Below are 12,803 nucleotides of genomic sequence, written 5' to 3'. Positions count from 1 at the left end.
ATATTAGAGAGAGAGAGAGAGATGGGTAGATTACAAGGATGAGTGGGAAAAATAAGAGCGACAAGTGTTGTTATTTCCAGATGCCACTGCACTATCCCAGGTACAAGAAGAAAGACTACGAAACGATGCCGGAATGGAAATTGGACTGCTTGCTGAAAGATTATGGCCTCCCTGTCACCGGAGATGTTAATGATAAGAGAAAGTATGCTATGGGAGCTTTCCTTTGGCCTCCTCATAATGATTCATAGAATAGGTTCCAGCTGCTTCGGTAGACGACGTAATATACCACTTATATATAATTGTGTGTATACATATATATATTCTCGTGTTGGTAGCTTTCTGTTCTTCATTTTAATACATGTTCACTTTACAATATAGTTGTTGTTACTTGTTTTACGCAATTGAGTGTTAATGAAGATTTAGATCAAACACTAATGTTTTATGTGCTATAGCTCCCATCACTCTGTTTATAAGATCAATTAACTGCTAATTCCCGTTAACCTCTTCAACTGATGAATATACACACATACATATCTTTATATTATATATACACACACACACACAACAATATAGGAATAAAATAGAAGGAAACCTGTCACTACTACCATTTTTCTATAAAAATAGGAATAAACAGAGTGAAGAAAAGGTCTTGATCAGACAAAAATTATGAATAAATAATTATCCTATAAGAAATTTTTTATTAAACACAACATTTTTAACTTATAATTCATTAACACGGAATTACGTTCATATTTTACCTTACCATCATTATTATTATATTCCTATTTAGAAACACGCTCTTCGACCGTCAGGCGGCCTGCCCTCAGAAGCACGCGCTGGGCCCCACACACATTGGTTGATAAACCGGTTCTATTGCTTCTCCCTCTTTTACCAATCACTAAAAAACTGTCAGGACAAGATAAAAAATAGGCGTCTAAAAACATAAAATATATATATATATAACTAGTGCAGCACCGCCCATTGGTGAGGTTTCTTATTCACACTAGAAATCAAATCCAAAAATCTTGTTTAGCGCTCTAGCTCTCTCTATCTCTCTCTCTCTGTGTACGCCTCTTTCAGATATTCTTGAGAGACGTTGCAGAGAGAGATCGAGCATTTTGTATTACTCTCTTTCTTTTTGGTTTGTTTTAGACTCAAATCTAACAAAGACGAAAACAATGGCCGTTTCAAGGGTTTGTCTTGGACTTGTGACTCTTCTTATCATTCTCATTTTTGCCATTGCTCTGCCTTCTGTTCAGGCCCAGTCCTCTTCTCCGGCTCCAGCTCCCACCAGCGATGGTAATCTCTTCTCTCTCTCTCTCTCTCACCATCTTTTACGGTCTTATGATCTGAACATGCTATATAGCAATTTGATTTGAAACTATTTGTTGGATTTATGGAATTGACGAGAAAGATGATGATTGTGGTTACAGGAGCTACAATTGACCAAGGGATTGCATATGTGCTCATGTTGGTAGCCTTGCTTCTAACTTACCTCATTCATTAACCTGATTTCCCCTCCGCCTTCTAAATCTTAACGAGGTGGAATCAATGATGGTTACGACAAAAAGACAGGTTTTGATTAGATCAGGGGTTATGGGTCTGATAACGGGTGGTGTTTGTATCTTTCTTGTTGGAATATATATATATATATATATATATATATATATATTTGCCTGTGTTGATGATTGCTAATAATATTTTAGTCTGGTAATAATACCATATTCTAATTTTACATTGCCGGTTTACCCAAAATAAAAAAAAGGAAGAAGCTGCATTTTCCAATATCAAATTCCCGGTTTCTTGTCTGCATAAAATATTTTCCTGCAATTAATGTCTATACATGTTTGATTTACTCCATGCCATTGATTGGCTGTTGGGTGGAGTTATCATCGTTTAGATGTAAACTAATTGAGGTATTAAGGAGAAAGGCCATACTGGTACGGGAATCAAAATATGCTATGGGTGGAAAAATCAACCAACTTGTTTTGATAATATCTTACGAAGGCTAAAAGGGTTCTCAAAAATAAAAAAATATAACTCGCCAACAACCAAAAAAAAAAAGGTTCAAACAATTTAGGTCGCTAAACTAGTATAATCTGCACAAGGCTGCAAGCCACCAACACAAATTGGAGGCACTTCTATTACTATTGTCTGATAATAAGAAACATGCTAAAATCTTGACATGTGACAAGACATGGTACTAACAACACAATAGTTGGCACGGACGAAACACCTAAAAATGAAACTAAAACATTTGAAACTAAGTTAGACAGGACAATTAATAACCATATCAGCTAAAAAAACCAAGAACCAGGTTAGAATATTTATCGACGAAATCAAACACATTTAGTTGGTAACATTTAACAACCAAGTTATACCAACCGGTAAGACAACCAAACTCTTTTGTATAGCAGACAACAATTGATTGGAGTATACCAAGAAAGATACAAACACCACCGGTTGTAAGAACCATAGTCCCTGATCTATCAAAACCTGTCTTTTCCTCGAAACTATTATTTGATTCCACCTTGTTTTGGTGAGTATAAGATTTCGATGGCGGAAGAGAAATCAGGTTGATGAATGAGGTAAGTTAGAAGCAAGGCCACCAACATGAGCACATACGCAATCGCTTGGTCAATTGTAACTCCTGTAACCACAATCATCATCTTCCTCATCAACCGCATAAATCCAACCAATATCTGTATTCATTCTACAATTCTACGCAAACTGAAACTCCCCCAAACACCATTACTTTCCAGCCCCATTCTATATAACATGTCTTGACTATAAACATCCCAAAGGCAATCCTCCCAAAAATATGAACACCAGTTGTTTCGAATCAGATGCGATATAACATGTTCAGATTATAAGACGGTTAAAAATGGTGAGAGAAAGAGATAGATATTACCATCCCGGGTGGGAGCTGGAGCTGGAGCTGGAGCAGAGGACTGGGCCTGAACAGCAGACAGAGCAATGGCAAAAAATGAGAATGACAAGAAGAGTCACTAGTCCAAGACAAATCCCGGAAACGGCCATTGTTTTCGTCTTTGTTAGATTTGAGTCTAAAATAAACCAAAAAGAAAGAGAGTAATACAAAATGCTCGACCTCTCTCTGCAACGTCTCTCAAGAATATCCAAAAGAGACGTACAGAGCGAGAGAGAGAAAGCTAAACAAGATTTTTGGATTTGATTTCTTGTGAGAAGAACAAACACTATATTGATTGTAAGTAAATGAGCTTCAAGGGAGGCTCTGTGAATGAGATAAATTAGAGAGAGAAAGTTGATGAGAGAAATTAGAGGAGAAAGTTGATGAGAGAGAAGGACAGCAAAACAGAGAAAGGTTATGCAAGCCTCTATTTTGCTGTTTTCTAGAAGGCAGTTTTTGAAGAAAGAAGAAGTACGCATTTTTATTTCTTACTTGTATATATAGGAATGCAAATAGAAGCAGATTACTTCAACTAATTGATCAAATCAGAAAGCCCGAAATCCATGCATATATGTTGCATGGTATTTTCGTATCCTACCGTGAAATAACTTCACGGTAGATTTGAACTAAAAATTGAAACTAAACGGATAAAAAAACATTAAATTTAACACTCTCCCTTAATGATTTTTTTCACCAATCCCCACCTTTCCTCGCAATTCCTCAAATTTAGCTTTAGACAGGGTCTTGGTTAGAATGTCAGTAAGCTGATCATCAGTGGAGCAATGTATCAGCTTGATTTCTTGATTCCTCTCAGCCTCATGTATAGCATGATACTTAACCTTGATGTGTTTAGTTCTCCCATGTATTACACGTTTTTTCGCAATGGCAATTGCAGACTTGTTGTCTACATACAACACTGTAGGTGTTTGTTTGTCCAACTTTACATCATCGAACACTTTCCTTAACCAAATTGCTTGGTTAGCTGCAGCTACATACTCAGCCTCAGCAGTGGACTGTGCCACAATATCTTGTTTCTTAGACGCCCATGAGAAAGCACCGGAGCCTATTTTAAAAAAGTACCCAGTTGTGCTACGTGCATCTTCCACGCTTCCTGCCCAATCACTGTCACTGTAGCCGACTAATCCACCCTCAGCTCTTGCTTTGAATTGAACACCAAAGTTCCAAGTTCCTTTCAAGTACCTTAGCACATGTTTAGCAGCTTGTAAATGTGATTCCCTAGGTGAAGTCATGTACCTTGAAAGCAGATTCACTGTAAATAGAATGTCTGGTCTAGAAGCCGTGAGATACAGAAGGCTCCCAATCAGACTTCTGTAATTCCCCTCATCAACTTTGCTACCTTTCTCGTCCTTTGACAACTTCAAGTTGGACACCAGAGGTGTAGATACTGATTTACAGTGATTCATGTTGAATTTATTTAGGATTTCTTTGGCATACTTGCCTTGTAAAAGAAAAATACCCAAGCTGCTTTGATGAATCTCCATTCCCAAGAAGTAGGTAGCCTCCCTGAGATCAGACATCTCGAATTCCTTTTCCAATTTCAGCTTGAACTCTATCATCTTTCTTTTGTTACTGCCTGTCACCAGTATATCATCAACATATACTGCAGTGATTAGTCTGTCTTCATCTCTATTCACATACAGTGTAGTTTCTGTCATGATTCTCTCAAACCCACAGTGAAGTCAATATGTATTTAACTTATCATACCAGGCTCGTGGGGTCTGTTTGAGGCCGTATAAGGCCTTGTGAAGAAGATAGACATGTCTCTCCTTTCCAGACTGAATGAACCCCGGTGGCTGCTCAACATAGATTTCTTCATTCAGCTTCCCATTCAAAAAGGCTGATTTCACATCCAAATGCATCACAGTCCATCCAAACTGAGCTGTCATGGCCAAAATGAGTCTAATTGTTTCATATCTGGCCACAGGGGCAAAAGTCTCTGTGTAGTCAATTCCAGGAAGTTGAGAGTACCCCTTTGCCACAAGCTGTTCCTTATGCTTGTTTGTTGTCCCGTCCGGATTCAGTTTCACCTTAAACACCCACTTTACTCCAATAGGCTTTCTGTCTGCACTTGATTTTACTAGAGATCAGGCATTGTTTTTCTCGATCATCCTGATTTCCTCTTCCATTGCAAGTTTCCACTATTGCTGCTGAAGCGCTTCCTCAATAGAGGAAGGGTCTTTTGAAGCAAAGCTGCACCTCTCATAGATATCAGCTAAACTTTTCATTTTTGTTCTCCCTTTTGCTTCACCTTCTTCATCTTCTTCATCTTCTTCCTCAGCCTAAGTTGGGTTTAATACTGACACAGATTTCCTTCCTTCTTCCACTGTCACACAGTCTGGTTCGACCTTCTGCTTCTCCCAATTCCAATAGCTGTCTTCATCCACTGTTACATCTCTTCAAATCATAAGCTTGTTAGTTTTCAAGCTTAGAATTCGATATGCTTTTGCTTTAGTACTGTAACCCAGAAATACTCCCAATTCAGCCTTCTCTTCTAACTTTGATCTCCTGTCATCCGAGATATGGCAGTAGCACACTGAGCCAAACACCTTTAGATATTTAGTCGATGGTTTGATGCCACTCCAGGCCTCCGCCGGTGTTATATGCTTCATAGCCTTTATAGGCAGTATGTTGAGCAGGAACACGGCAGTGTTCACTGCCTCAGCCCACAAAGCTTTAGGCAGTTGCTTGTCAGCAAACATGTTTCTTGCCATTTCCACAATAGTTTTGTTCTTCCTCTCTGAGACACCATTCTGTTGAGGAGAATATGGTGCCGTGAGCTGTTTTTTGATCCCATTCTCAGAACATAAATCCTTGAATTTGCTGGAATTGAATTCAAGATCATTATCCGTCCTTAGGCACTTCAGTACACAGTCACTTTCTTTTTATGCAATAGCCTTAAACTTCTTGAACTCACCAAAAATTTGAGCTTTATTCTGCAGGAAACAAACCCAAATCATCTTGGAAAAATCATTTATGAACAAGTTAAAATATCTGCATCCACTCATGGAATTTTCTGTCATTGGACCACAGATGTCAGAACGGATAAGTGCCAGCCTCTCTTCTGCTCTCCAATTTGCTTGCCAAGGGAAAGAATTCCTAGCCATTTTTCCCATCTGACATGCCCCACATACTGACTCAGTGACTGTAATGTTTGGGAAGCCTTTGGTTAGGCCTCCCTTCTGCAGTTGTTGTAGCCCAGCCACATGAAAATGCCCAAGGCGCCTGTGCCAAATCTCACCTTCTGTTACAGAGGCAACACTGGCCTTCTCGACTACTTCTATGAGCTTCAAGGAGTAGACTTGATCATTCTTTTGGATGAAAGTGATCAATCTATCCTCAGGATCATATATCCTGCAGTAATTATCCTTGAATCCAATCGATTAGCCTTGATCAGTCATCTGATTCACAGTAAGAAGATTCTGTGAGAGGGTAGGAACAAAATTCACATCAGTGATAAGTTTCCTACCTTCCCTAGTTTCAATGGCTATGTTACCTTTGACCTTGATGGTTTCTAGCATACCATTTCCAAGCCGAACCTGGCCTGAGATTGTTTTGTCAAGTGACACGAACAAGGCCTCATCCTTGCACATGTAGGAGGTGCACCCGCTGTCCACCACCTAGAGAGTATCATCCTCCACTGGCAGCTTACTTAACGCAACGAGAATTGTGTCACGTTGCTCACAGAACAACTCGGTGACATTGGCTTGCTGTTATTCCTGCTATGGCTGCGATCCTTCTTGCTTCTGCTTCTGCCTGCAGAATTTCTCCTTATGACCAAGCCTTTTGCAGAAATTGCACCGAACGGTTTTCTTTCCCTTGTACCAGCACTCATTTTCATAATGATTTGTCAAGGAACAGATGCTGCACTGAGAATATTTCTTTTGTTTACTGGAATTTTGATTTCCAGTTTGATTCCCTTCACTCATTCTCACTTGATTCTGTGTTGAAGAGCTACTTTTGATCTGAGTTGCAGTTAAGGCTCCCTCGGTATGTTGTCGAACATGCATATTTACCTGTTGCTCACTAGATTGAAACTTGTTTATCAGCTCAGCCGAGGAGATAGACTCAATGTCGGCAAGCTCCTCCAAGGCTAAGATTTTATACTCGAATTTGGGAGCAAGCTGATAAGAATCTGCTCTACTACCCTTGATTCCGGAAAATCCTCCCCAAGCAGTTTCATTTTGTTTACCACATCCGAGAGTTTGGATGCATGGTCCTTCATTGATTCATTTTCCTGCATTCTGAGTAATACAAACTCACTATTCAGTCTCAAGATTTTTACCTTCCTGCTTCTGATTTCCCCATCGAACTCTTCCTTCAGTTTCTCCCAAGCAGCTTTTGGTGATTCAAAGTTCATAATCATTGAAAACACCCTATCCGAGACGGCCGAGAAAAGGCAAGCAATTGCCTTTGGTTTCTTGGCCTTGTCTTCCTCGTGCCTTCTGATTTGGTTTAGAGTGGCAGTGTTCCCTAGTAAAGGAGGATCACTGTCATCCATAATAACATCCCATAGACTTAAGGCTTTCAGATGGGCTCTCATTTTGATTGCCTATACATGGTAATTTTCTCCGTTGAAGTGTGGGGGAGGTGAGGTTCCCATGGATGTCATCGGGTTTTTGAGGGTATGTTGTTTTACCGGTCCCTTAAGATAAGGGCTCTGATACCACTTGTTGATTGCAAGTAAATGAGCTTCAAGGGAGGCTCTGTGAATGAGAGAAATTAGAGAGATAAAGTTGATGAGAGAGAGGGACAGCAAAACAGAGCAAGGTTATGGAAGCCTCTGTTTTGCTGTTTTCTGGAAGGCAGTTTTTGGAGAAAGAAGAAGTATGCATTTTTATTTCTTGCTTGTATATATAGGAATGCAAATAGAAGCAGATTACTTCAACTAACTGATCAAATCAGAAAGCCCGAAATCCATGCATACACGTTGCATGGTATTTTCGTATCCTACCGTGAAACAACTTCACGGTAGATTTGAATTAAAAATTGAAACTAAACAGATAAAAAAAAATATTAAATTTCACACTACCAGTTGGGCGGGGCTGCAGTAGTTATATAATTATATATATATGTATATGTATGTATGTATTTATAACGCATATGAGCAGATATAGAGCGTCTTGGGCACAAATAGGCTGTGCACGTGATTCGTCCATGGCTTGTTGGATCGAAAACTAGGGTTTAATGTCAGTTGATAAATCACATCGAGAAGATTATGGCAAAAAGTAATAAGTCGTAACGCAAGTCCTCTTTTTTCCCAAAAAAAAATAATAATAATTTTCTCCTTTCCCTCTCTCTCTCTCTCTCTCTCTCTCTCTCTCTCTCTCTCCCTCTCTCTCCTTTTCTTGCTTCGTGAGATGCAAGTCCCATTTTCTAATCCGCCGGTTCCCTATTCGGAAGTCTCTTCCGCCTGCTGTTTTGACCTGGCAATAATAAGCCTACTCGACGTTCACCGTCACAACAAATACCGATAACGGATACCCTAACCAGTTATGTGAAATAATAAATGCAACAAGTAAGAAATAATTGAAAATAGAATTCAATAAAAATTTTCTCTGTAAAATTTAGAATAAATTGTATTTATTCGTTATTTTATTTATCGGTCTTATCATAAAATAATCTTAACTTAAATTAGTTTTGTGTTACAGTAATCGACTAAATAATTTCATATACTAAAATTTAATGGGAAAATTTATCCTTATGTATAAAATTTTATTTCTTCTATTATTATATTAATGCTGAAAAGGGTAAATTCCATAATCTTTTTATCCCTTCTCGATTCATTGTTATAACCTGTGTGGTATGGGTAGCGATTATTTTCTTTCATTATTGTAGGTTCAAGGTTGTGGAGAAACTTCATGTGATTCTTTGTTCATGGCACCTATAAAAGGTTATTTGTTGGGGTTCCTATTTACTTGTTTGTCAACATTAGTTGGTGCATATAGAGTATTTGATGAAGAAGAACAATGACAGTTTGTACTAACAGAGTGTACAGTTATATAAGTACGTACATCTTTTCCTTAGCTTTATTATTATTATTATTATTTTGTTATCAGTACTTAATAAGCAACTCATGGTTGTGAAGCTCATATAAATATTTCATGCTGGTACTCTTTTTCTCATTTTTTTTTCTAGTGATTATTAATGCTTTTCCTTGGAGAATAAGAATAAAAAGGCACTGACATCCTTAATCTTGCAAATTTAATTGGGAGCTTTTATAGTGTTATTTTCACTTAGATTAATTTTTCATTTTTTTGCATGCACTTAAATTGTAATAATTTTTTATGATTTCTTTTGTTCATTAACTATATTCATAATCAACAATTTAGAACATGTTTTTCTCTTTTTCTTCTAGGTTTGGTTCAATCTTCAATATGGCAAGACTTCTCCTAGATGATTTTCATGGTAGATTTGTGAAAAGACCTTAATAACAGCGTCTATTTAGTGGATACAATATTATAACTTGGATAGTTGTTTTAAATCTTGGATCCACTAGCCTGTTGATAACAGTGTGAATGTCATTTTATATTAGAATACTGTTCCTAGAGTTGACATCATATGTATGACAACTTAATCGCATTTGAAGTACACAGAGAAAACTTACATTCAAGAAAATTTTTCCTTTTGAGAATCTTGAGGGATAATGTATTTCCATGCTAATTCAATTTATGGAAACTAAGGAATCTTGTTGGCTAATGTTTTTCCTCTTTCAGATATGTTCCACGTCAACGGCAATGTTGTTGACTATGGTGTTAAACTCTGAAACAAATTTGATACATAATTTACAGTCTCTTGGACAAATTTATGATATTTTGCTAAACAAATTGTCAACAGACTGGGTGGACTATTATTAAAGATTATGGTGATTACAAGAATGGTTCCTTGACCATTTGGATTCATATATTAAAACAACAATTCCAATTGAAGACAATAGTTTTTTTACTGGACTGAAGGTATAAACAAAATTTCAACTTGATAATTTGCAGGATCAAGTAATATTCTTTGTGATACCTAACTGAGAATTATTATTATTATTTTTTTTTTGCAACCTTCTTTTGTAAGAGATGAGCATAAAATACTTTTTCTATCATGTAATAATAGATATTCAATCTTTCATTCTTATCCAGTGATGATAGCTATGTAATGGATTGACAATATGCTCCGAGTCTGCATATATTTTTTGTATAAATATTGGTGTTGAAGCATAACTTCCAAATGGTATCCAAATCATGTTGTATAGAAATGATTATGAGAATTTTCTTCTTAAACTTAATTAACGTTGGATGTTCTTTGGTCTATGTTACTCTCTCTCTCTCTCTCTCTCTATATATATATATATAAGTATATATTCTTAGAAGATAGTATACACATAATTTAATTATTAATCATCTAACTAAGAGACAGTTTATTACTATTAATTCATTTTACAGTCTTTATAAATATTAATATTAATAATATTTAAATCTCTATCTATAGTTTCTCACAATCACAATGGTATGGTTTTTGAGACAAACTACTAATAACATTTCAATATCATTATATACTCTAAATAATATTTTTTTAATTTCAAAAAACTTATCATTTTTAAATATTTAAATTTTAAAACGGAATTAGTGAAGAAATTACTTCAATTCTCATCCATTGTCTAATATTCTTTTTACCATCAATATTATTATATCCAATTTAAAAAAAAAAAAAAACACAACTCTTCCGCCGTCACGTGGCGTCCCCTAAGAAGCACGTGCTGGGCCCCACACCTATTTCCTGATTGCCTCTCTCTCTTTTATCAATTTGGTAGAAAAACTTTTAAGAACAAGATAAAAAAAAAAAAAAAAAAGATACATTTATATGTACAATTATATAACTACTGCAGCCCCGCCCAATCGGTAGTGTTTGTTATTCAAATCCAAAAATTTCTCTCCTTCTTTTTGGTTTGTTTTAGACTCAAATCTAACAAAGACTGAAAACAATGACCGTTTACGGGGTTTGTCTTGGACTAGTGACTCTTCTTGTCGTTCTCATTTTTGCCATTGCTCTGCCTGCTGTTGAGGCCCAGTCCTCTGCTCCAGCTCCAGCTCCAGCTCCCACCCGCGATGGTAATTATATCTCTCTTTCTCTCACCATTTTTAACCGTCTTATAATCTGAACATGTTATATTGCATTTGATTTGAAACTACCGATGTTTATATTTTTGGGAGGATTGCCTTTGGGATGTTTATAGTCTGAGACATGTTACATATAATGGGGCTGGAAAGTAATGGTGTTTGTGGGAGTTTCAGTCTCTGTAGAATTGTCGAATGAATATAAATATTGGTTGGATTTATGAGATTGATGAGGAAGATGATGATTGTGGTTACAGGAGCTACAATTGACCAAGCGATTGCATATGTGCTCATGTTGGTGGCCTTGCTCCCAACTTACCTCATTCATCAAACCTGATTTTCTTCTCCGCCGGCTAAATCTTATACTCACCAAAACAAGGTGGAATCAATCATGGTTTCAGGAAAAGATTGGTTTGATCAGGGACTACGGTTCTTACAATCATTGGTGTTTGTACCTTTCTTGCTATGCTCCAATCAATTGTTGTCGCCTTGTTGGAATTTTTTTTTGGCTGGTGGTAATTGCTAATAGTATCTTAGTCTGGTAATAACAAATTCTGATTTCACATTGCTTTTTTACCCAAAAAAAAAAAAAAGAAGCTGCATTTCCCAATATCTAATTGCTTGTTTCTTATCTACAGAAAATATGTTCATGCAATTAATCTCCATACATGTTTGCATTTTGCTACATTATGGTCGCAAAACAAGCCAGAGTAGCAATAACACAATAGCCAGCATGGACAAAACACCTAACAATGAAACTAGAACATTTGAGACTTAATAACCAAATCAGCCAAAAAAACCCAACAACCAGTTCAGAATATCTATAAAAGAAATCAAACATGTTTAGTTAGCAACATCTAAGAACCAAGTTATACCCAAAGGTCACGACAACCAAACTCCCGCGTAGCAGCCAACATCGCTTTAAAACTCAAAAATAAAGCTAACTTTACTGCATCATAACTCATATGTATATCCTAATGATAATAATGTCATGATGCTCGTTAACTTTCGTGATACCATACTTCATAAGGCAGACTATATATGAGTCGACAATTTAAGGATTGAGGAGAACTCTCTGCAATTTACATTTCCTACTCACTACTCTTTCTGAAAACTCTGCTTATTCTTTTAGACTTTCCAACTCTCTCGTCACTGACTTGAGCAGAGAAATGTTCTCTGTAAGAAAAAATCTGAAGGTCGCCATTTGTTCTTATTGCTGGCAATGAGTATGTGAGATCAACTTACACTCTCAACAATTTAATCCTCTCTAAGTCATGTTACAACGAATGTTACTTGAAAATAAAGGAATTTTCATGAAAACATTCAAATCCTAGAAAAGCCTGCATTAACCTTCAGTCACAGTGGATTAAGTAGGCTGCAGTCAATTTTATAATCCTTTAACCTTAACCATTGCCAACCATTAACAAAAGGAATGATCCAGGTTTTTCAGCGCTAGTAGTCCAAGAAAAAAATGCAGAAAGTCCCAAATTTCATCAAGACTTCTTGCTAGATGGTTGTGCTCCCTGCTGCTGGTCCGGATTTGATATTGAGAACTTCTTCACCTTCTGTAAGAAAGAAAATTCAGAAAATTGGAAATAAGAAACAATAATAAATAATGAGTTCGAAAATACCAGGGGAATTGTTAGTTAGTAACTAAACAACGAAGTGAGGTGCACGTGTTGGACAAATTGAAGTGAGTGAAAAAGATGAAATTCCTATCACCGCACTCTTCTTCAACATGATTGAATTCC

The 12,803-nt window shown here is 36.8% G+C and overlaps 2 protein-coding genes across 2 annotated transcripts; both read left to right on the top strand.

The window, feature by feature from the left end:
• Nucleotides 1-976: 976 nt before the first annotated feature.
• On the top strand, nucleotides 977-1,735 carry LOC110807425 (uncharacterized). Its single transcript, XM_022032553.2, has 2 exons — nucleotides 977-1,299; nucleotides 1,434-1,735. The coding sequence occupies exons 1-2, from the start codon at nucleotides 1,179-1,181 to the stop codon at nucleotides 1,505-1,507; spliced, it is 195 nt and encodes a 64-aa protein (XP_021888245.1). The 5' UTR covers nucleotides 977-1,178; the 3' UTR covers nucleotides 1,508-1,735.
• A 9,183-nt stretch (nucleotides 1,736-10,918) lies between these two features.
• On the top strand, nucleotides 10,919-11,489 carry LOC148266271 (arabinogalactan protein 41-like). Its single transcript, XM_088217850.1, has 2 exons — nucleotides 10,919-11,046; nucleotides 11,310-11,489. The coding sequence occupies exons 1-2, from the start codon at nucleotides 10,920-10,922 to the stop codon at nucleotides 11,387-11,389; spliced, it is 207 nt and encodes a 68-aa protein (XP_088073976.1). The 5' UTR covers nucleotide 10,919; the 3' UTR covers nucleotides 11,390-11,489.
• The last annotated feature ends 1,314 nt before the right edge of the window (nucleotides 11,490-12,803 follow it).

The sequence above is a fragment of the Carica papaya genome, chromosome 4 (genome assembly GCF_054855325.1).
Source record: "Carica papaya isolate Zhongbai chromosome 4, ASM5485532v1, whole genome shotgun sequence".
Classification (NCBI taxonomy): Eukaryota; Viridiplantae; Streptophyta; class Magnoliopsida; order Brassicales; family Caricaceae; genus Carica; species Carica papaya.
The sequence above is the reverse complement of the archived record's forward strand: the minus strand, read 5'-3'. Positions and strand labels throughout refer to the sequence as shown.